The following is a 22,630-nucleotide window of genomic DNA, read 5'->3' as shown; positions in this document are numbered from 1 at the left end:
TAACTTATTACCTTCATTTTGAGGTCAGAATAGAATTTTAAATCGCAAATCAAGTTTTTTCAAGACTCGTCAAAACTACTTTCAGACTCGTCAAAACTACTTTCAGAGTAAACTGAAATTCACTCTGAACATAATGAGCTCTACTTTATTTTGCTTTAAAAAAAGCTTACTCTAATCCTAATTAACATATAACCCAAAACAGCAACTAATGCACTAAATAACACATGGAGAGCTCTATATGTTTGAAGCAGTTTGGATTAAAAAATATATATATAAATAATTATTTAAAAAACCTTTTGCATGAGATTTAAGTTTGGTTTTAAATTCAAGTCTACCTGATGATCGCTGTCATTTCATAAAAAAATTATAATTATTACCAAATGAAAAATCAAACAAGAAAATTAAGCACTGTTTACATGTAGTTGTACAGAAAATTTGATTTTACCTTCTAATATAAATGCAAAGTGAGGTGCATGGTCTGGCTAGAAGTTCTTACAAATGGCAGGTTTTTTCTGACCTGTGTAATGTTACATGATATTCAGTAACAAGTTGCTCAGCTCTTTTAATGATATTACTCTTTTCTGTTTGAGAAGTCAGTCAACTTTGCACGTGTGTGCGTCGTTATGTTAAGCCTTAAGGCTTGTTACAGACACTAAAGCAAGTTAATGAGAACTCAAAAGATCAGGATTTGGGTTGAATTATTAGGGATTTGTGGTGTGGGTGAAAAGGGTTGGATTGGGTTAGGGTTAGAGATTAGGGTTTGGGATGGATGAGGTTAGGGCAAGGGCAAGGGCTAGGGATTGGAGTTTGCAATGGACTGGGGCAAGGGCTAGGAATTGGGGTGTGGTATAAGCTGGGGTCAAGGGTTTGGGATTAAGGTTCGGGATGGGCTGGGGTGAGGACGAGGGATTGGGGTTTGGCTGGGGCAAGGGCTACCTGGGATAAGGATTTGGGACTGATGGGCTCAGGTCAAGGGTTCGAGAGAAGGGTTTGGGATTGGGTCAGGGAAAGGATTAGGGATCAAGGTTTGGGATGGGCTTGGGTTAATGGTTCTGGGATCAGGGTTTGAGATTGGGTCAGAGCAGGGGTTAGCTGGCATTTGGGTTTGCAAGTAAGGGCAAATTTGTATGGGATTGAGGTTGGGTTTTTGGGTAAGGGTTTGCTGGATTCATATTACAAGGTTAACTGGGTTTTTGAGTTCTCACAAACTTACTTGTGTCTGTAGCGAACTTATGGTTGCCCATGAGCAGACAAACTGTTGCTCAGTTTGGCATTGCCACCTTTTGTATAAATTATTTTCACTACTCCTTGGTCAGTGTTACTCAGTGGATCCCAGCCAGTTATGTACTATTCTTGCAGAGGCTATTTTTTGCAGTACTTATCTTATTTCCATACTGTGTTATTTAATTTGTTGAAATTAACACAAAGTGCTTTTTTGATTATTAAACTCAAGAAGTCCATGTGAATTGAATTGGTTTGGATAAGTCAGGAGAACTTTTTGCTGGTATTACACATCCAGTACTGTACTGTAACTTTGTTCAATTAACAACAACCTGCTGTCACCTTAGTTTGTTACTTTCTAAATCAATAATTAATGATTACCAAATAAATTATTTACATGGCGATAATATTACTGTTGATTTGATTTGAGTTCTGTTTAAGTGAAATGTTTCATTTCCCAACGCCCTCTCTCCTGTGAAAGTGAGTTGCATGGTTGGTTGGGCAAAAAATGAGAAAAATTTGTTGTAGGCATCTGGGTCGAAGAGCGAGTCTGAGGGGGTGGACTCCCACATAAAAGAAGCAGGGATGCTTTTTTTTTTTTTTTTTTTGTTTTCTTTTTTTTTGTTTTTTTTTTCTTTTTTTTAGGCAGGGATGCTTGTTGGAAATTTTGAAAGAGACCAATTTGTAAATTTTTTGTATGACACCCTAAACGAGACCTTAATGGCTTAAAATATTTGAATTTTGCCCGGAACACCCTAGCTGAGACGAAAATTCCAAAATTTACACCCCTAAGCGAGGGCATGTACTAAAAACCAAAACAAGGAAACAAAACTTCCAAAATGAGCAAAACAAAACAAACTCACCAAAACAAGCAAAACCCATTACCATTATTGAGAGCTAACCATAGACAGGCTAACCTGCGCATTATTCAGGCTAACCTAAGTGCTATTCAGGCTAACTGGAGTGGAAGGTTCACTTTGGTTAGCCTGAATGGCCCTCTGGTTAGCCTGTTTACGGTTAGCTCTCAATAATGGTAATAGCTAGGTTATGCTTGTTCTGTTGATTTCGTTTTTTCCCTTGCTTTATTGGAAGAATAAAATATGTTTTCTGTGTTTCTATTGAGTTTTATACACTAACTGAGCTACTGCGTGCATTGTGATTGGTTAATACCTGTCATCTATTAATGTACAGATGACGTCACTGACTGGTGTCTCATGATCAGATTTCATAGTCCAAGTCAGTGTTGTGGCAAAAAGTTTTTTACTCGTGGGGCCACAACAAAAAGAAAAACTTCAGCATTATTACAAAACAACCCACAGGAATTTGACATCGTGAAGCTCTCCCAGGGTAGGGATTTTGACATCTAAAATGGTCTGCTGGGTTAGAAATTTAAGAGGAGATGTGAAGTTTGACATTCGTTAGGTGCCCAGGAGTGGGGAAATTCGACTCTGGATTTCAAAAAATGTGATTCCCCTGGGGTTGCCCCCCCCCCCCCCATCCTGGGGCAAACCATTGATAGGTGCATAAAAAAAAATATAAACGCCGGGGGCCTTTATTCGAGGTCCCAGCAAAAAACAAAAACAAAACTTTATTTCAACGCTGGCTTCAAATAAACCCCCGGTCCACCAAGCCAAGTTTAAAATAAACGCCGTGGCGTTTTATTGAGAAAATACAGTACGATATGTACCCAGTTTACCCCAAACTTTATCCTCCAATTAAAACTATCATGCGAAATACCAAAATTTCGAAAAACGCAGTATATTTTTTACCCATAATAGGTCCAAATTGGCAAACTTTAATTTAATAGCTCGTTAAAGTACTGTATACCAGGTGTAAACACTTTCAAATTTCCTTTGTAGACCTGAAACCCCTTGCTAATACCCTGTAGTATGACTGAGTAAGAAAAACATGACTTTGTACGATTAAATTAACTGACCTCATTGCTCACGATTGCTGCATTTTAGTTTTAAAATCTGTCAAGTAAACAGTTACGCTCGCACGGCGCAAAGCCAAGGCGTTTTTCGATGCTGCACAAACGCCATCTTGAAAACGGAGAACGCTTGGGGCGTCAGCAGGAGCTTGGAGAATATCAGGGAGAATATTTTTTGCGTATTACCACTGACAAAGTGATGGAATTGCTGGCGCAAGAATAAAATGTCACGCTATTCGCTTGATTTCGCGTGACGGAAATTGTTCGAGGGCGCTTACTCAAAGTCTTTAAGTTGGCGTGGTGTTGTTCCGAAATCCTTGCATTTTTAGAAATACTGCTAGCATCATCTGTAGAAGCATGTCTATGAAGGCACTCACACTTGAGGAATTTGGCGACTCGTCGAAGCTGAAGTACGCTGAAGTGCAAAAACCAGAGCCTGCGGAAGGCGAGGTACAAAAACAAACATCTCGCAAAATTTGATCTCGAACCAATCACTTATCACCTAAATATTGAGGAATTTCTGTGTGGCTGTGCATGTGCCATGGCTAATTTTCGTATGCAAAAAGCTCAAACCAGTTAGTTACTAGATTTCCTTGTATTCAATTTAAAGGGGCAATGTTTTCCCGGGTGTTTTTAATGATTGTAAGCTTATATTCTTACTCACATTATCTTTGAAATTTCATGCAATCTATACAATCCTGCTGTCTATAACAACCAACACCTTTTGTGCGGTCTGACAAAAATCGACTTGGTGTACAACTCTGCATTTGAATCGTCGCATTGGATGGTGGAATTGGTCCTTGAACTTTATAAGTATTTTTTTTTGTGGATTTCTGGGATGTTGATAAAGTTGATTAAGTTTTATAATTGTGGATTTGACACAGGAGGGTGTTCTCCCTATATATAGTGGACTACATGGGGTGGCTCCGTCCGAAAGGGGTACCTCTTTCAGGCTGTAGGTATATAAAAGGCTAGGGATTTTACAAGTTGGCGTTTAAAAAAGGGAAGAGTACAATGTCATTTAGGTATTTAAAAGTGCCTACTGAAATTTCTTGGACAGATGCACCGAACAGTAAAATCATTCAAGCGTTTTTAGGGGTCATTCCAGTGAAAAATTAAGAAAAGGATGTAGTACGGGTAACCCTTTTGTAGGTGTGTGAAAGGGGTACCATTTTCTATTGAAGGTATATGAAAGGGTAAGGGGTTTGCCTCTCATGGCAGAGCCTCCCTGTATAAAAAAAATTTGAGTGTCCCCCCCCCCAACCCCAGAAAATTGAAACAAGGCAGAGATGCCAAGAGAGACAACGAGAGATGCCAACCTAAAAAAATCGAGATCTGGGAGACAACCAATTTTGCGAGAAGATACCTCTTCTTAACCTCCAAAACAGCACAAAAAATAGATCTTCACCGAGTCATCCACAAAAATGCGTCAAATATTTAAAAATTTTCTCCCAGATTTGGCCAAAATAAGCGTTAAACCACGCATTTTTAAGAACTTTCCTTCGTATCCGGGAGATTTGACGACCCGTACGGGAGACCGGGAGATTCGGCCTGTATTCGGGAGACTCCCGGATAATCCGGGAGAGTTGGCATAGATGACAAGGTGGTGTGTACTGAATAAGTAACCCTGCTTTCCTATCAGTGAAAGTGTAATAGAAGTTCATCCATAGAACACCATTTTTCTAATATGAAATACAAAATGGCCAAAGTATGACATCGTGCTTCTCATTAATGAAATTAGTTTGATGTTTTTAACCAGAATAACAAATAACATTTTAATTCAACTTTTCTCTGTAGGTTTTAGTGAAAAATGAAATATGTGGCCTGAACTACCTAGATGTTGTCATAAGGAAAGGATTTATGCCTGTCAGCAGACTGGGATCCCAGTTTCCTGTAACAGTGGGTGTTGAGGCTGCTGGGACTGTGGAAAAGCTAGGTTCCAAGGTGCAAGGTGTGGCTGTCGGGGAGAGAGTAGCATTTGTGAACATTGGTTCTGGTAAGTTAGAAAAGTAAGAATAAATAGATCCCAACCCAATCTCAAGAGAAGGCAATACTATGTGTAGAGGGGGAGGGGGAGACTGCCTTGAGGTCCAAAACCTTACTCTTACCTTTCTCTCTTACCCAGGATAGGATGTCAGTCCATCGCATCCAGCATTATATAAATTACGGGTATCCATTTGTACACCCAGGTCAGTGGCAAATCTAGGGGAGGGGCCCTGGGCCCCCACCTTGTTTTTAGAACAAATAAAGGCCTGTACTAGGGCTGAGAAAAAATAGTTTTTGAGAGCCCCCCCCCTCCCCCCCCTATTCTAGGATCAGCCCCCCGCCCCGTTATCTGAAGGTCTGGATTCGCCACTGCCGGTGGAGAGGGGCACTCTGAGAGTTAGATGTCTTGCCAACACAACAGGGGCTCAAACCTGAACAACTCAATCTGGAGTCCAGCACACTAACCAATGTAATGATCCAGTTCTCTGCATGCATTGCAGACCTATCATGCTAGATAATATTGATGCTCAAGCGAAATAAAGTATTACTGGAAAAATTAGTGAATATTTTTCATATAATATAAGATCTATTGCTAAGCAGATACTATACCCTTTTTTCCAGGAGCACATGCTGAATTTTCCAAACTCCCTGCTTCAAGACTTGTCAAAATCCCAGCTGAAATCAGTTTTGAACAAGCAGCTACAGCTATGATACAAGGAATGACTGCACACTACCTGGTGTACACAACTGGCCGACTGAAGCCTGGGGACAAGGCGCTGATACATGCTGCTGCTGGGGGGACTGGGTCCCTTGTGTGTCAAGTGGCCAAGAATGCAGGTAACAGTCACAAGTCAAGAATTAAAAATCAATTCCCAAATCATGCATCTTCATGTTGAAGAAAAAAAAACATTGCCACTCCACTACCACATCACATTTTTGTTCATTTAGCTCTTGTTTGGATGTTCACCCCTACTAAGATCAGTTTATCTACAGCACAATAAAATCGCTTTTATTCTAGTGTCTCAATTATTTAAGCGCTACTGTGCTAATTACGGGGACAAAATAAACAAACATATATTGAAAATAAACAGGATCTAGTGAAAAATCCCAACTGAAAAAGAACGTGTTCTACATGATGTATAGCAGTAAATCTATTGGATGGATCTGGTGTCATTGACTACAGTCAACACTTGCATATTGCTTGTGTCATAAATGCCCTTTTTCAACAATAATTGTACTCAACAAAAAAGATTTATGGTTTAGAAACAATAGTTTTCTTATGGCAATTGTGTCCAATTGATTTAGACATGACAGCAAATTCTTGAGAAAAATTTGAATATTGTTGTTATAAGTGTGGGGCAAAGAAAAAAATCTGAGACCTCTCCGAGAGCCCTCTGAGCCCTTTTTGAAACAATAATTGTACACAACAAAAAAGATTTATGTTTTAGAAACAATAGTTTTCTTATGGCAATTGTGTCCAATTGATTTAGACATGAGAGCAAATTCTTGAGAAAAATTTGAATATTGTTGTTATAAGTGTGGGGCAAAGAAAAAAATCTGAGACCCCTCCGAGAGCCGAACCCATGGCCTTCCGAAACGTTAAACAAACAGTATTAATGATTGCCCTCGGTTTTGTTGCGTGTTTAAAAGTCAAGTCCTTTTCTTAATTCTGACATTCAACGTTACTTACAGGAGCGTTTGTGATTGGAACAACTAGCAGCGAGGCCAAAGCAGCAAAAGCAAAGGAGGCTGGGGCAGATGAGGTCATCCTTTATTCTCAGAAAGATTTTGTTGAAGAAGTTAACAGGATTACAGATGGAAATGGAGTGAATGTCATTTATGATGGTATTGGGAAAACAACCTTTGAAAAAGGTACGATAAGGGCACTTGTGGTTTCGAAATAAAATTGTATGTATCGAATCTCCCAGGTGAGGATCTAGCCGCCGCGGCTCTTAGGGCATATACCCGCACGATTTGTGCTATCCAGGGAGGGGGCCGGGGAGGGGATTAGGTCCAGCAATGTGAGCCAGTTGACCCGAACGCGGCTAACTTTTTATTTAGTCCTTACAATACCAATCCAAAATTACTAGACTATAACAAGAACTAATACTATTGAACTGCCGCGAGTGTAGTCCATTAAGGCCTAACATTTGTTTTGCTTGTTCTCGCAACACGCCCGTTCTATTTTATCCAACTTTGTCGGACCAACGAACCATCCTTGACGGCGTCTGGTGATTTTTCTTTCTTTATTTCTTGCAACAATAGCCTTACCGAGACCTCTTACAGGCCCTGTACGTTCTTTTGTCTAAAGATCGTGGGATTAAAGAGCGCGAATAACTGACTTGTAAATCGTTAAGGTAAACTTAATGGCGTCTTTATTTCAGGCTTCGGCTGTTTGGCCATTCAAGGCATCAATGTGTTGTTTGGCGGAGTGTCAGGACCTCCTGATCCCTTAGATGTCAACCCCCTCTCAAAAGGATCCTTTTCCGTCTGCCGACCCTCCTTGTTTCACCACATAGCCAAAGATGACGACTTAAAGTGGCGAAGTTCCGAAGTGCTTGATTGGATTAAGGAGGGCAAAGTCAAGTTTGGTGAATTCACGATACTGCCTCTGTCGGAAGGAAAGAAAGCTTACGAGTTGCTGGAGAGTGGAAAATCTTCTGGGAAAATATTGATGAAACCGTAAAGCTACAAATGTAGCTGTCATTTGCGGAGAAACTCATAGTTTTATTCCATCACTTTGAATGAAAGTGAAACGTAGCTTTTTGTAAACAAGTTGTAAGACCTGTTTTTTTTTTTCTATAAAGGATTGTTTTAACGTAAATTGCTTGGTCTCGACCAAGCCCCTTTTATTTTATATGTATGCTTTACATAAACTTAAAAAGAAGAATCGCTCCAATAAGAGCAGAAAAGCATACTTTACAACCAATTAGGAATAAAAACCAAAAACAATCGTGACTGTGTTTACGCGCGTTTCTCTGGACCTGGGAACTACGTTGTAGGTTGGTTTCCTGCGCTTTGCTCTTTCTTTAATAGTTCGGAGTTGTAAATGGTTGCCCAATGTCAGTTTTCGTCCAGAGGAGGCGTGTGAAATTCAGGCTAGGGTGAAAACACATTGTTTTTGGTTTTAAAACAGAATTAATGCCGAGGGCTAGAGTCCAAATTATTAGCTCAAGGACTTTGAAGATGTCGACATGTACCGGCTCCGTTATAATCACCCTGAGTCATTCGGTAAATAAAATGCTCTCTTTTTGTTCGCATGTACATATAGGTACTTGAAGAGGTTCAACTTCTGGTTAGAATTTGTATTTATACGTAAACATTACCACGCTGTTGTTTTAAACATCAATTTAAAATTATTTGTCTCTGAATGTAGTATTTCAAGTACTTCGTATTTCGTGTCCCAACACCTAAAAGCAAAGGTGTCGAGGAATTTTGGAGCCCTCATTATATATTTATAATTAGAACAATTGAGCGGTACTGTACATCAAGAAAGCTTCTCGGGTAATTCTTGTACATAGCACCGGCCAGGCGAAAAAAAAAGAAAAAATTATTTAAAAACAAAAAAAAAATTTTTTTATTTTTATTTTTTTTTTATTTTTATATTTTATTTTTGTGTATTTTTTTTTTTTTAGCAGTGTCCCCAAAATAATATGGATTATTTTCCAGGCAAAAGGCTTACAAAAAAATAAAATTTTCATTCATTTCATTCATTCATTCACCAGTGGCCCTCAAAAAATATATTTAAAATAAAATATAAAAATAATAGTAGATGCATTTCATAGTAGATGCATTTGATGCATTTGACTCGTCATATAAAATAACTAGTAGATGCATTTCACCAACCAAACCGGTCAAACCCGGCAGTCTCCGGTTTTGGTACGTTGTCTTAGCTTGTTAGCTCGTTTATTTTTGATAAAAATAAAACCAAAAAAAAAAAAAAAAAAAATTTTTAAAATTAAAAAATTTTAAAAAATTTATTTAAATAAAAATAAAAATATAATTTTAAATAAAAAAAAATTTTAAAATTTTTAATTTTTATTTATAATTTTATAAAATTAAACAAAAACCCTTTTTAGAGAGCGTCAATAAAATATATATATATATATATAAAAAGATTTAATTTTAGCAACACAAATAATGACCTTATACCCGGGGTGTTTTCTTTCTAGTACGTGATTCCCTCTTGGCTAAACTTCCTTTGTTACTTGGAAATTGAGGAACACAAACTCCGGCAATATATTTTGCTGGAACGCGGAAATGACCAACGCCTTACGGTCCATCTCGTGTAAAATGAAAGCAAATTTCCCGTAATTCCCATCACTTCCTTGCACAGTAGAGCTGGCTTGCGGGATACACAGGACCCCAACTGAGGTGGATGAAATCCTCTCTGGCTGATCCGGAATTTAAGGCTATTACATCCTAAAAAGAAAGATGCTCCTTAAATTTGAAACACATTTGAGTGTTACCTATAACGCCATTCTGATCGTTGTTTACTACACTGCTCACCACACACGTGTGATGAAGGTCATTTGGTCAGGGGTCAGGAGACTATACAGGGTGTGAATATTGAAAGTTCGCACCATGTTTTATAATTGTTGTCTCAACTGGTGGGATATCGGCAGTACGTGCTCACAGCCTCAGATGCTAGATCAGGAACTAAAAGAGTTGCAATTTTCACGGAAATAAGGAATTAATGACAATTCGGAACAAGTATACAGGAACGCGGAGGAAAATTTAAATGCACTCCTTGACTGAAACGATGACGTCAGGAGAGAAATAATCAGATCACGAGCAAATGAGAAGTCACAAAAAATCCTTTTACAATTGGTGATTCGAAAATGCTAGCACGTACTATGTTCAACCTAACTAGTCAAATAAATTTTGAATCGCTCTTTGGACCGGTCTGGAAATTGAGTTGCGGTTGCTTGACTGTATCTCCAACATGGATGGAGTCAGTGTTCACTGAGGTCATTACAAAGTCATGAGGCAGTCAGGAAGATACCCCCCACCCCCACCCCCTCCGTCCACTCTCGAAAAAAAACAAAAACAGAAAGGTTGCAAAGTAATATCTTACTAAATTGCCAAAGTAGAACTAAATACATATTTTTCGAGAGTGAAAATCATCTATTTTCTCCATCTAATTGGTTTTCCTAAAAGGTCTTAAGATGTTCCTTGATGCTATCAATCGATTGCAAAATAGATAGACACATATACGGTGGGGGTTTTGTGACAACTGGTTTAAAATCGATTTTCCCCTCTAAACTCGTTTTAGAGCAAACATAACAAATATCGCGTGCGCGTGACTTATAAACCACAACAGATTAAAGAAAATATAAAATGACATCATTAAGCTATTCTTAATGGCAACGAGCCATAATTGATATCACGTGCATTAAATCAAAAGAACAATAGTTGTGCACGTGTAAAACAATAGATTTTGCATTCCAGAGTGCTTAGAACTCAGATTTCAAAAAAAAAAAATAAAAAAAAAAAAAAATATTATACCCCCCTATTTATACCCCCCAAAAAAAAAAAAAAAAAAACCCCGGGGCACCAAATCCAAAATAAATATATTTGTGTTTGCGTGGGTGAAAAAGTCGGGGGATTACCCGAATGATATTTTTAGACGTTTGTAAGTTGTTTTCATTCCTGTGTGCTAAAATCTGAGTTCTAAGCACTCTGGAATGCAAAATCTATTGTTTTACACGTGCACAACTATTGTTCTTTTGATTTAATGCACGTGATATCAATTATGGCTCGTTGCCATTAAGAATAGCTTAATGATGTCATTTTATATTTTCTTTACTCTGTTGTGGTTTATAAGTCACGCGCACGCGATATTTGTTATGTTTGCTCTAAAACGAGTTTAGAGGGGAAAATCGATTTTAAACCAGTTGTCACAAAACCCCCACCGAATATGTGTGTGATAGAGCAAATAGCACTCAACGCGGTTACAATGCTATCACGGTTCATGTCGTACATGTTTATTTTTGTGGAATCTTTCCTATTTCATAATGTGACGCACTGACAGAAACGCATAATAAACCACTTGAATTGAATGGCTTATTTTTAGATTTCACGGAATTATTTTTCTCGGCTCACGTACACAGGATTTAAAACTATTATAACAAACCCTATTATACTTGAGATAAAAATCCTAGTTACACTGATTTTCAAAACTTTATCAAACGGCGCCCAGACCTGAATATTTTGGGGTGGTTGGCAACAAAAAATATCTATAAATTATTCTTTTTAATCACAGAGTTTTAATTCACGAGGAAGTAGAGGGCCCGGAATTTTTCAAACCGATCCAACCTTTCCCGGAAAATCCATTTTCCCGCCAAAGCTGCGGCTTCCAGCTCAGCTGAGACGTCAATACACGCATCAGCCAATCAAAAGCGTCTTCGTAAAAATAAACCAATCAGAACACAACAAACCAAAAGGAGTAAATTTCAGTCGTTCGATTCGTTCTGATCACTCGCGCTCAGTGTTCGAACAAGAAGCAGCCAGAAGGGTATTCTAAAATGTCTGGGGACAAAAAGACGGTCGTTTTAGCGTACAGTGGAGGCCTTGATACATCTTGTATCTTGCTTTGGCTCCAAGAACAGGGATATGATGTTATTGCGTTCATGGTGAGTCGAGATTGCTTGATAAATTTTCGCGACCAAATTTTTCAGACTTTTTATAATTTAACTTTACATGAGCGCTTGATCGTATGCTCTTTGATGTATTGTTCCTAGCTATACAGTGCCTAACTTCCCCGTAAAAGTACAGGAAAATATATTGCATGAATTTGTCCATTTGCCGTTGATGATTCATCGGTATCGATTGTAGATAGTTGTAAATATTGGTAAACAGTTCAGTAAAGTTCTGAGATTCAAAGTTCGCGATTTGTGTTCTTTTTTTCAGGCAGATGTTGGCCAAGATGAGGATTTCGAGGGAGCAAGAGAGAAAGCCACAAAGTTGGGTGCGAAAAAGGTCAGACAGCTTTTTGTAAACTGCCACGTAATAATAGTAACGGAATAAAAAGATCAAGAAAAATACAGTTAAAGAGAAGGTTTGTTTGTATAGTTCTCTCTGAAAATTACCGAGGGAAGATGGCGCGGGGATTTGCTATCCCGTTCCTATATCAAACTTTTTTGTATAATTTGCGGCTAAAATCATGTATCTTTCGATTGGTTACAATCCATGCTATCATCTTAAATGGTCTTAAATTTGCATCGGGTTTTCCTGTATGGTAATTATAAAGATTAAACATATTTATTTATCTTATTTGCCAGGTGCTACATGTAAGTGCCAAAAGTGCACCAGTTTTGCTTGTGTAAACTATATGAAGCCATATGTTTTAGATTCTGTTCTCTCTGTTGACGTATGTCTTGTTTGTTAATATTGGCCTTTTGTAAATGAAAATGTCGGATTCCAATATAATGAGGAAATTTTCATCAGAATAACAAAATGTGCGCGTACCATATTTAATAAAATTCTGATTATGTGCCAGATCTCGGTAAAAAATAAAAAACTGGTCGTTAGTACATAGTTGACACTTTAATTTTTTTTAGAAAGCAAGCATTTGTGATCAGTTTGTTGACTTTATTGACCTAAACATGTAAATCTCACGAACTTTTTATTTCAAGCGCAAAGTCCAGTACTGGCTCTTATGCTCATATCAATGTTAAAATTAGCTTCTGCTGGAGGGGGAGGGGGGAAGGGGGTATAGGAGGGAAAATTGGCAGCACTTATTCCGCACCTAGTGGGGACTTTTGACCATTTTCATGGACTTTCTTTACAACATGTTATTGAAATTTAGAGTCTCTTTTGAACATCTACAAATGCCCTGGGGTGTGGCATTTGAACAAAAAAATTGCAGCTGAGTTCAAATGGCCGCCCCCCCCCCCTCCCTTCCTGCAGCTAAACATTGATAGGTGCATTAATTTGGGGCTGTGGGGGGTCACCTTAATTGACTCAAATGTAAAAATTTATGAAAGGATGTGGAAATCAACATACCAGTGATTTTAAAAATGTCGTGAAAATTCTTCTGTTCAAGTCCCCCGACAGTGCCTAATTGGTGCACGTTTCCAGCATTTTTGTGCGGATGAGACATGATTGTAATCAAAGTATGGACTGACAACTTGAGATGACCTTGAAAAGTAATGGACTTGACACTAGAGATGACCTGCAGCCGAGGAGATCGGAACAAGTGTACTTAGTGCTGTTGGAAGTCAAGGTTCAGATTGTTGATCGATGTGATTGTTGACTCGTCGTGGAGTTGTACTGAACTGTTGGGAATAAAGTTGAAATCAGTCCTCAAACTTGAGTGTGAACGTGGATATTCCCAACAAAAAATGAGTGATGATGAGCTGTTTGGGACAGACCATTAGAAAAGCTATGGAGAGGTGGGTGAGATACAGAAAATGATCAGTGCCATGCCAGCTTAATTAAGCAATACAGAAAAGAGATGATATCTTACCTTTAGTTTTCTAGCTGCTTGTAAAAGAACAAACACTGTAAATCTTGTTTAACTGTGTTGTTTCTTTTTCGTGTGACAGGTGTTTATTGAGGATATGAAAGAAGAATTTGTCAAAGAGTTCATCTTTCCAGCTGTGCAAGCAAATGCAATTTATGAAGATCGCTATTTAATGGGAACAGGTGAAAATATAATGATTTTGTGCCTTTTCTTATCAGCTGTTTCACCAAATTTTACATGATGTCAAATATTTTTATGGGTCTCATCTCCATCTGGGATTTCTTCGCAACAGAATTGTGGAGTCTTGATTTTCTTTTGCAAGGCCAAGAAAGTCTTGAAATCTTATAATAATAATAATACTAGTACTAATGATAATAATAATACTAATACTAATAATAATAAAATATTTGTATAGCGCCAATATCCTAAAAGTTCAAAAGCGCTTTACAGACTGAAGTAACGTTCAAAATATTAAAAACACTATTAAAAAAATAAATATAAAAATAGTAAAAAAGTTACAAAAATGCTTAAAATCTTAAGACTAATAAAAAATGTTGCTAAAACCTTGCAAAGTGTTGTATTTACCATTTGCCCACCCTAAATGATAATTGTAATCAATAATTAGAAATTATTTCACTGCTATTGGATAGTCAATGAGGTTACAGCCGTAGTCCAATTTGCAGATACAGTGGCCATGTTGATACTGCCCCCAGGGCATCCTATAATACCCCCCCCCCGCCCCCCCCCCGAAAAAACCCCCCCGGGCGGAAAAAAATAAAAAAAAAAAAAAAAAAAAAAAAAAAAAAAAAAAATCCCTTTTTTTTTTTTCATTAATTTTTTCAACCCCAAAAAAAAAAAAAAAAAAAAAAAAAAAATTTTTTTTGCCAAAAAAAAAAAAACCCCCCCCCAAAAAAACCCCCCCCCAAAAAAACCCCCCGGGGGAAAAAAAAAAAAAAACCCCGGCGCTATACAGTAAATACTATTTAATAAAGTTTTTATGATGGTAATTGCAGAATTATCACAATAAAAGAATAAATCATATCAATAAGCATTATAGGATGCCCTGGGGGCAAAATCAATATGGCTGCCGAAAATTATCTGTGAAATGGACTATGTTGACTATAAATTATGGTCCAAGAAAACAATGCCATTTAGTCAGTGCAATTTTTTTAGTTATCTAAAGCACTGTTGTTTTATTAGCCATTGCTAGGCCTTGCATTGCTCGCCGTCAAATTGAGATTGCTCTAAAGGAAGGTGCAGGATATGTATCCCATGGCGCTACAGGAAAGGTGAGGTACCGGTAATCTCTTGCTAATAAGGGTGATTCTGGTTTCTGCTGTAACAAATTGTTTTTATGGGGTAGTGTTGTTAACCCTACGACCAACCCTCAACCTGGAGGACTAGGGGGTCACTCTTTGTTTGGTCTCTACCCTTTAACCTGTCCGGCATGGGTGGCCCTACCAGAGATAGCTCTAGGGGTGACAATTTGAGACACACAAACCACTCCACCACGATGAGGTGGTGACCCCATTCCGAGCGGCCTTATGTGCCGTACTGGCATGACAAGACATGATGATCAATAAGGGTGATTGTCTCCATTGGTTGAAAGCAAAAACGTGGTAGGGCTATAGCCCTACCAGCCCCTGCCCCTCCCCAGTCCCTGAATATAGAATGTTCATTTATTTTGTATACCTGTAAGATCTGCTCTCCCTTCTGATGGCCCTTTCACTGCACAGAAAAAATAGGCCGGAAGAGTTGGGGTGAAGCAAAAAATTCTTTTGAAGTGTATAATAATTGGAGACACTTTTAGGTAGACATCTACATTGTAAAGGTGTCAAAATTAATTATTTATAGTTTAATTATTACATGATCCTTTCTCATTTTTTTTTATAAATTATGAGATTATTTTAATTAATGAATTTTCCACACAGGGTAATGACCAAGTTCGCTTTGAGATGACTTACTATGCACTATATCCAGGTGTCCAGGTGGGTGGTAACATTGAGTGTATCTTACATGAAGTCACTTTTGTAGTCTACTCAATGTATGTTAGTCATGTGAACTCAAATTGCAGGTACAAACACTTGTCATGCATGTGCCAAAATTAACTGTAGCTGCAATATATATAGAGCAGTTTTCAATTGAGTGTCGTAAAACCAAAACCAAAGCAATTACTCTGGCCAATCACAAAACACAGAGACAATCCAGTGAACCAATCAAAACTCGAAGCAAATACATGTAGCTGGCACGAAGTGCTGGAAAACGCGCGGGAGCGAGTCAGGATTGGTTTTGGTTTTAGTTCTGATTGGCTGAGAAAGTGGCGCGAGATTTCTAAGCCAATCACTGAGCGTAGTAATGCAAAACCAAAGCAAACGCAATTAACTTTCGACACTCAAGTGAAAACCGCTCTAACAGTGTAGCTGCATATAGAGACTACATAATGATCATATTAAGCTTAGAGAATTATTAAACAACTTTTCTTTCATTAACAGGTTATCACACCATGGAGATTACCAGAATTTTATGAGAGATTCAAGGGGAGGAAAGACTTGTTTGAATATGCAGAGGTAGGTTCTGTTCACTTTTCTAGCATGTTCTTCCCTGGAAGGCAGTAAACCACTGACAAGAATTAGAACAAATTTATGAATGTTTGTTTGTTTGCTTTTTTCATTTCCAAATTAAAAGTAACATTATTTTGCCAACTGCTGACTGTGTCAAGGGCTGAAAAACCCAAGCCCTGAGAGTTTCCAAAAGGGGATCCAACAACAATAATTATTATTGTAAGTGAATTATATCTTTTGACTCAGATTATGAATATAATGTGCAGTTCCAGAAAATGCCCATACCCACCCCACAGATGGTCATTAGAAATTCCAAGGGGGTAGGGGTTCTCCAAAGCCAAAATTTTGAAAGGAAATTATAAAGCTATCTAGACTGGAATTTCTAAAGGGGCGGGGGCCGGTTCAAACCAAAAAGCCCTTCTTGGGACCGGAGATGTAAGGATACTTTTTGGAACATACGTAATATGCTTTAAGCACAATGTACATGCAATTTTCAATGCTCTAGATACTAGTACTTCTTGAAGATACACTAAAAAGGTAAAGCTGAAAAGTAAAATATATTGTTGTTGCAATAGTATTGTCTGCTTGTTTGTATATTTATGCAAATTTTTGTCTATTTTTTGGCAGCAAAAAGGAATACCACTTCCAGTTACTCCCAAAAAGCCTTGGAGTATTGATGCTAATCTAATGCACATCAGGTTGGATATTGAGCAAAATGTTCATTAAATTATAAGCATTTAACTTTGCAAGCTTCAGTTAACAAGCTTATGTGCCTCATTTTACTTTGCTTGACTTTACTCACAGACCTTTCAATCCAAAGTTTACTGATGATTTCAGAACTTATTGTTTCAAAACTGATGGATCATGCTTAAAAATCATTAACGTGTAATCACCAAAAAATCCACCCTCCCCCTAAAGGATGGCTAAGTCTCCCCCCCCTCCCCCCAATGTCTGTATATACCCCCACCTGGATTTCCGTATTCTTTTAAAACCTGCTTTTTTAAAGCATAAGGTGATAAGAGAATATATGAGGTACAAGATGAATAGGTTGAAATATTTACCATTTAGCAATAAAGTTCAATAAAAAAAAATAATAAATATTATTTTTAATGCATTTCAATCAATGTTCATGTTTTTTTTTTCTGTTTCAGTTATGAGTCTGGCATTTTGGAAAACCCAAAGGTCAGTATGATTTTAGTTGAACTTCTTTTCTTAATTTTTATATTTACATGTACTAATTGTTGTCTGAAATGGCCTGGCATCACTAGTAAGAATTGAGTTTCAGTCATGTGACATCTGTTTACAGAACTGAGATGGACTGAAATATTTTTTGCATAATTTTGTACATGTATAATCTTGGTAATACGTCACTGACTGAAAAATGTCTTTCCGGCATCACATATCAACCCTCCAAGTTTACTTTTTTCCTAAGTGGCCATTTGGCCACCGACTGCTCAGGTTTGGTTGCCAGTGAAAAATTTTAGTCGCTAAATTAAGCTCACGTTTTCAATCCTCCTTCTCAATTTTAGTCCCCAGCCTGGCGACTTTGGTTCCAATTTAGTCGCCAGCTCCAAAATTTTATCCGTTGCCATGGCGACTAAAATGGTCTTAACTTGGAGGGTTGCATATATTCACTAGGCCTGCAGTTGAATATTTTATATTTTTAATTAATTATTTTAATTCACTGTCTTGTAATGCTACTTGTGTTATAAGAGAAGCAAATGGGGCCTATAGCTTAGTCAGAGAACAAGACTAACATGTACATGTAGATGTAAACATCTTTTTTATGAGCCCAAAACTTTCCTAGCCTTGCAAAGAAAAAATTGAGACTCCAAGGCTGCATCACAGAAACAAAATTGAGACCGCAAGAGTTGTGAAATTTGACTAAAATAATGCAAGATGCATATTTATTAGTGACCATTTGCCATCACTGAATTAGTTATAAGGTGCACATTTTTTAACTGTGTAGTTCCATGAAGTATCCATACTTCCCCCATGGAAGGGATTTTTCTAAGGAACCTCCCCCCCCCCCCCACAACCCCTCTGGAAATTCCAATTAAGCTTCATACATTTCCTTAACATTTTTGGCCTTTGAGACCCCTTCCACCCCCAGGAATTTTCAACCCCTTCTGTTGGGGGAGTATGGACATTTTCTGGAACCATGCATTGCTTTTATTGACTGTTATTTACATTTTGGTGTTTATGACAGACCATGGCACCAGATGACTTGTACTGCCTGACAACTGATCCCAAATCTGCACCAGATGAGGTATTAATGTTACACTGTTATTAATAACAATCTTTCGACCCAAAAAGCAATTAGGTACATGCCTAAAGTTGCTCATACACCATAGCCTATAATGTAGATGTTTAAAGCGGCTTCTTAACCTAATATGTCAGTCTTTTCCTGCTATCGGCCAAATTCTTCTTAGGTGAGAGAATTCAGTCATCTCTCACCCAGGAGTTAGGCTGACAGCGTGAGACAACTGACATTTTTGTATATTTCAGGCTAGTAGCTACTTATATGTACATTTTTAACAGTATATAATTTATATTTAACATTGTTAAGAAACCTTGATATCTCTGACGTATCAGTTACGAAATTATGTAGTTCAATGACAAGTACGTACATGTATGGTATATATTTATTTGCTTTGTTTTTTTTTTTGTTTTACCCCAGTATTTGACATGTACACGATGGAAAATGGAGTAGAAACTTATAGTTGCCCATAAAACATTTCGTAGTCTTGTATTTGCATAGACAATAAGAAAAATTACAAATAATAATTATTTATTGATACTTTAAATATTTATTACTATTATTTGTTTTCACTTGTTTTCTTAGCCAGAGCAGCTTGAGCTTGAATTCAAGAAAGGTAACTGCATACTACATGTTTTGTCTTCCTTTTTTCTTCAGTTTAAAACATTGAGCGTAAAAGAACGATTTTCAAAAGTAATATGCATTTGCTTTTTGCTTTAATGGTTTTGCATTACCACATGTACATTGTTCGTTTATCAATTGATTCAGAAAATTCCCGCTTCTTTTTCATCCAATTAGAAGTAAAAGCAAAATCAATCTTGACTCGCTTGTGCACGTTTTCCCAGGCTTCGCGCCTGCTACATTCATTTGCTTTGTGAATTGGCTATTTCCTCGAGCCATTGAAACAAAATCAAAAGCCATCGATGGCCAATGGATAAAACGCATGTTTAAATTCCATTCCCGTGCTCCCGTTGACCGGCGCTTTTTTAATATCTAAGAGAAAAAAAAACGTACTTTGCCGTGATACTCAAAAATAATAAGAAACATGGGGCACCCCCAGAGAGAGTAAAAAACGTGACTAACTGGTGGAGCAACTTAAGATTCGAAATCTCAGCTTTGACTTAAATTTGAAAGTTTTTTTTTATAACTGTCTGTCATGAACTTGTGTCTGGAGACGCGGTGGCTTAATGGTTAGCGGCTCGCTCCGGTCGACGGCCCGGGTTCGGGCCTGGCCGGGGCGCTGCGTTGTGTTCTTGGGCAGCCTACTGCTGGGGGGTCCCTGCGATGGACTAGCATCCTATCCAGGGGGGTGCTACCCCTAGTCGCTTAATGCTACGACCGGGATAGCTCCGGCTCTATGGGCCACTTAGGCTCGGACAGACTTTACTTTACTTTTATGAACTTGTGTCAGAAAGATGGTCTTCAGAATGTTACGTACGCGTTTTTCTACCCTTTTATAACATATTATTTTTTACACTCAGGTGTCCCAATCAGAGTTCAGAATCTCAAAGATGGTACAGTTCATGACAAGCCACTGGACATCTATGTTTACCTGAACAAAATGGGGTCAGTACAACAATTTGGCAGAAAAAAGTCCAGTCTAAAAAGAAACCAGATGTGGTGATAATGCGGATTCAAATCTCTGGACCTTTTACAATCCATTCAAGTTTTACATTTTATTGAGTTGGTCGTAATTTTTGCAGATGTAACAAACGTTTTCATTTCTCGGCATTTAGCAGTAAAATCATCACCAGCATTTAATTTCCTTTTCCCCAACTGGGAAAAAAGCCTTACGCAGTAAAATCACGTGAGAAAACTAATTACTGGAAAAAGAACTATCGTCATATTTCCTTTACAGTAATTACTCGTTCCTTATTTGGTCAGTTCGTCACCATAAGTGATTAATTTGTGAATTCTCTTAACCGTTTTATAAAAAAAAAATTAAGTGAGCAATTAATTTATTAAAGTGAAGTACGTAGTCGTCTTGGCAAATGAGCATTACATGAAGGATAAATACAAAATGTAACGTTTGGCTTTCTTTTCATTTGTCCAGTGGCCGCCATGGTGTCGGAAGAATTGATATAGTGGAAAACAGATTTGTTGGAATGAAATCCAGAGGTAAGTGGCTTGTGTCATTTTGCGTGGTAAAAATGCTAGTAGATTTTGCATCGAAACGCCACACATGTTCTTATGAAACGAGCGCGGGTTTTCTCCTCGCGCGTCTCCTTCCTCGCCGTCTCCTTCCTCGCGCGCGGCCCTTCAACTCGCGCCATATACTACTCTTGTGCCTGCTACTCGGATTATTTTTCTCATATCCATTTTTTTAATCATATTTTCTTTAGGAATCTACGAATGCCCAGGTGGAACCATATTACGAGCTGCACACTTGGATATCGAGACGTTCACGATGGACAGGGTAAGTTCACAGAATTGACGATAAACACGTAGGGAGTTGTATGAGAGCTAAAAGATAAGACATTATATAAAGGCTTACATGAGATACTAACCTAAAAGATCGAATGTATTTCCTCTGTTCTTTGTAGGAACTGCGCAAAATCAAGCAGATGCTGGCGGGGAAGTTTGCTGATCAGGTGTACTGCGGATACTGGTACAGTCCTGAGGGGGAGTATGTGCGGTTCTGTGTGGATAAGAGCCAGGAAAATGTGGAAGGAAAAGTGACGCTGAACCTCTTCAAAGGAAACGTATGTTCAACTACTTCTGCTACTTGATAAGCTCTGAGCCACTGATCTTTCCCAACCCTCACCCCCTACTTTTTGACTCGTCTTAGTTCTCCTCATTCACTTGTTCTTGTGGCAACTTAAGCGAGAGAAAATCGCTAAGCCAAATCACACTTCATTGTCCCGGAAGTCAACATCTAAGCTCTGATTGGTTAAAAATGCTCACTAGCTTTTGAAACAATTCAAAGATAAAGAATGAAGATGAAGTATTCGACGGCGGGACGACGGTCCCGCGGGCCCGCCTCCCGTCGGGGGCGCTCTCCACTGAGCTACGAGAGACTCTGTGGCTGGGCCTTTACTGGTGATGTGACACGCGTCCGCATCTGCTAGGATCAGCAATGTCGTATCGGTGTAAATAAGATGGTAATGCTCGGTATAATGAAGATGAGTACACATGACACGAGCATGGGACAAAGATAAGCAAGATTAGCCAACACATAACTGCTTTCAAAAGTCCTCGAGAATTTCTCAATTTCAAAATTAACCGCAGTTCATTTTTGTTTTTTGACCTTCCTTTCTTTCTTTTCATTTTTTGCAGGTTTACATAAAAAGTCGTGAGTCCAAGACATCCCTTTACAACGAAGAATTAGTCAGGTATCTGCGTTTGTTCTGAATTTTTTATTTCATTGTCTTCGACGATACCCGTGTGACGGTTTAAGATTTTCTATGGAAATCAAAAAGGAGAATTTTATCTTTTACTTTTGTCTGTCTCTTAACAGTATGGACACCATCACTGGCTATAACCCACAAGATGCGGCCGGCTTCATTAAAATCAACGCTTTGAGGTAAATGAAAGTCTCAGTACTGTATTACATTTGCTGATTAATTATGTAGGGGCACAGATTTGTGTGGTGAGAACCACATAAAAGCGTATAAATGAGATAAATAATCGATATGGGATAGATTTAAGGAGGCTATCAGTTTGGGAGCCGTATTTTGCCCGGTTCCCTACAGTGACAGCAAAATTTTATCCAAAAGTCGGTCCAAATTTTTAAAAGAAAGTGGTCAATAAATCAGTTTATCAGTATTCAGATGAGTCTCTGAGTTTCGCTTAAACAAGCTGACAAGCGGACGAGCGGCCTCGCCCCTCACCATCTTTCAGCCGATAGAAAGCGCCTTCTCTTCGTTTAATTGTTAATTACAGGCAAATTTTCCTTGGCATCCCGGGGTTATTTTCTCTTCGAAAAGTAGAATAAAGATGTTGATAAACGACTAATTGGGAATTGTTGCCTTTGTTTTAAAGGTTGCGTGAACACAGCCGACTGAGGGAGGCGCTTCAACAAAACAAGTGAAGAAAATGGCGCCTGACGAGTGCCTTGTGGCGTGAATTCAGTCTGCAACTTATTTCCTGAAAAATGCTTGAAGACAATATAACCTTTAATTTAACAAAATTTGTGTACTCTTAGTTCTTAGTAAAATCGAACAGATATAGCAAGGCTAAAATAAAGTTTTAATTTTTACATGCAC

General features: G+C 38.2%; 2 protein-coding genes across 2 annotated transcripts; both read left to right on the top strand.

Annotated features, from left to right (window-relative positions):
* The first annotated feature begins 3,384 nt into the window (after positions 1–3,384).
* On the top strand, positions 3,385–8,496 carry LOC144631200 (quinone oxidoreductase 1-like). The gene is made up of 5 exons (XM_078489616.1): positions 3,385–3,601; positions 4,949–5,147; positions 5,759–5,974; positions 6,830–7,009; positions 7,522–8,496. The coding sequence occupies exons 1-5, from the start codon at positions 3,509–3,511 to the stop codon at positions 7,821–7,823; spliced, it is 990 nt and encodes a 329-aa protein (XP_078345742.1). The 5' UTR covers positions 3,385–3,508; the 3' UTR covers positions 7,824–8,496.
* A 3,105-nt stretch (positions 8,497–11,601) lies between these two features.
* LOC144630364 (argininosuccinate synthase-like) lies at positions 11,602–22,629 on the top strand. Its single transcript, XM_078488732.1, has 17 exons — positions 11,602–11,772; positions 12,050–12,118; positions 13,687–13,786; positions 14,805–14,893; positions 15,536–15,592; positions 16,097–16,171; positions 16,793–16,863; positions 17,317–17,347; positions 18,375–18,434; positions 19,011–19,041; positions 19,907–19,991; positions 20,479–20,543; positions 20,768–20,841; positions 20,969–21,127; positions 21,702–21,757; positions 21,883–21,948; positions 22,407–22,629. Exons 1-17 carry the CDS (start codon positions 11,665–11,667, stop codon positions 22,453–22,455), a joined length of 1,245 nt encoding a protein of 414 aa, XP_078344858.1. The 5' UTR covers positions 11,602–11,664; the 3' UTR covers positions 22,456–22,629.
* Position 22,630: the final 1 nt, after the last annotated feature.

Source organism: Oculina patagonica, chromosome 1 (assembly GCF_052425735.1).
Source record: "Oculina patagonica isolate OP01 chromosome 1, crgOcupat, whole genome shotgun sequence".
Lineage (NCBI taxonomy): Eukaryota > Metazoa > Cnidaria > Anthozoa > Scleractinia > Oculinidae > Oculina > Oculina patagonica.
Note: the sequence above shows the minus strand (reverse complement) of the source record. Positions and strands in the feature narration are given on the sequence as shown.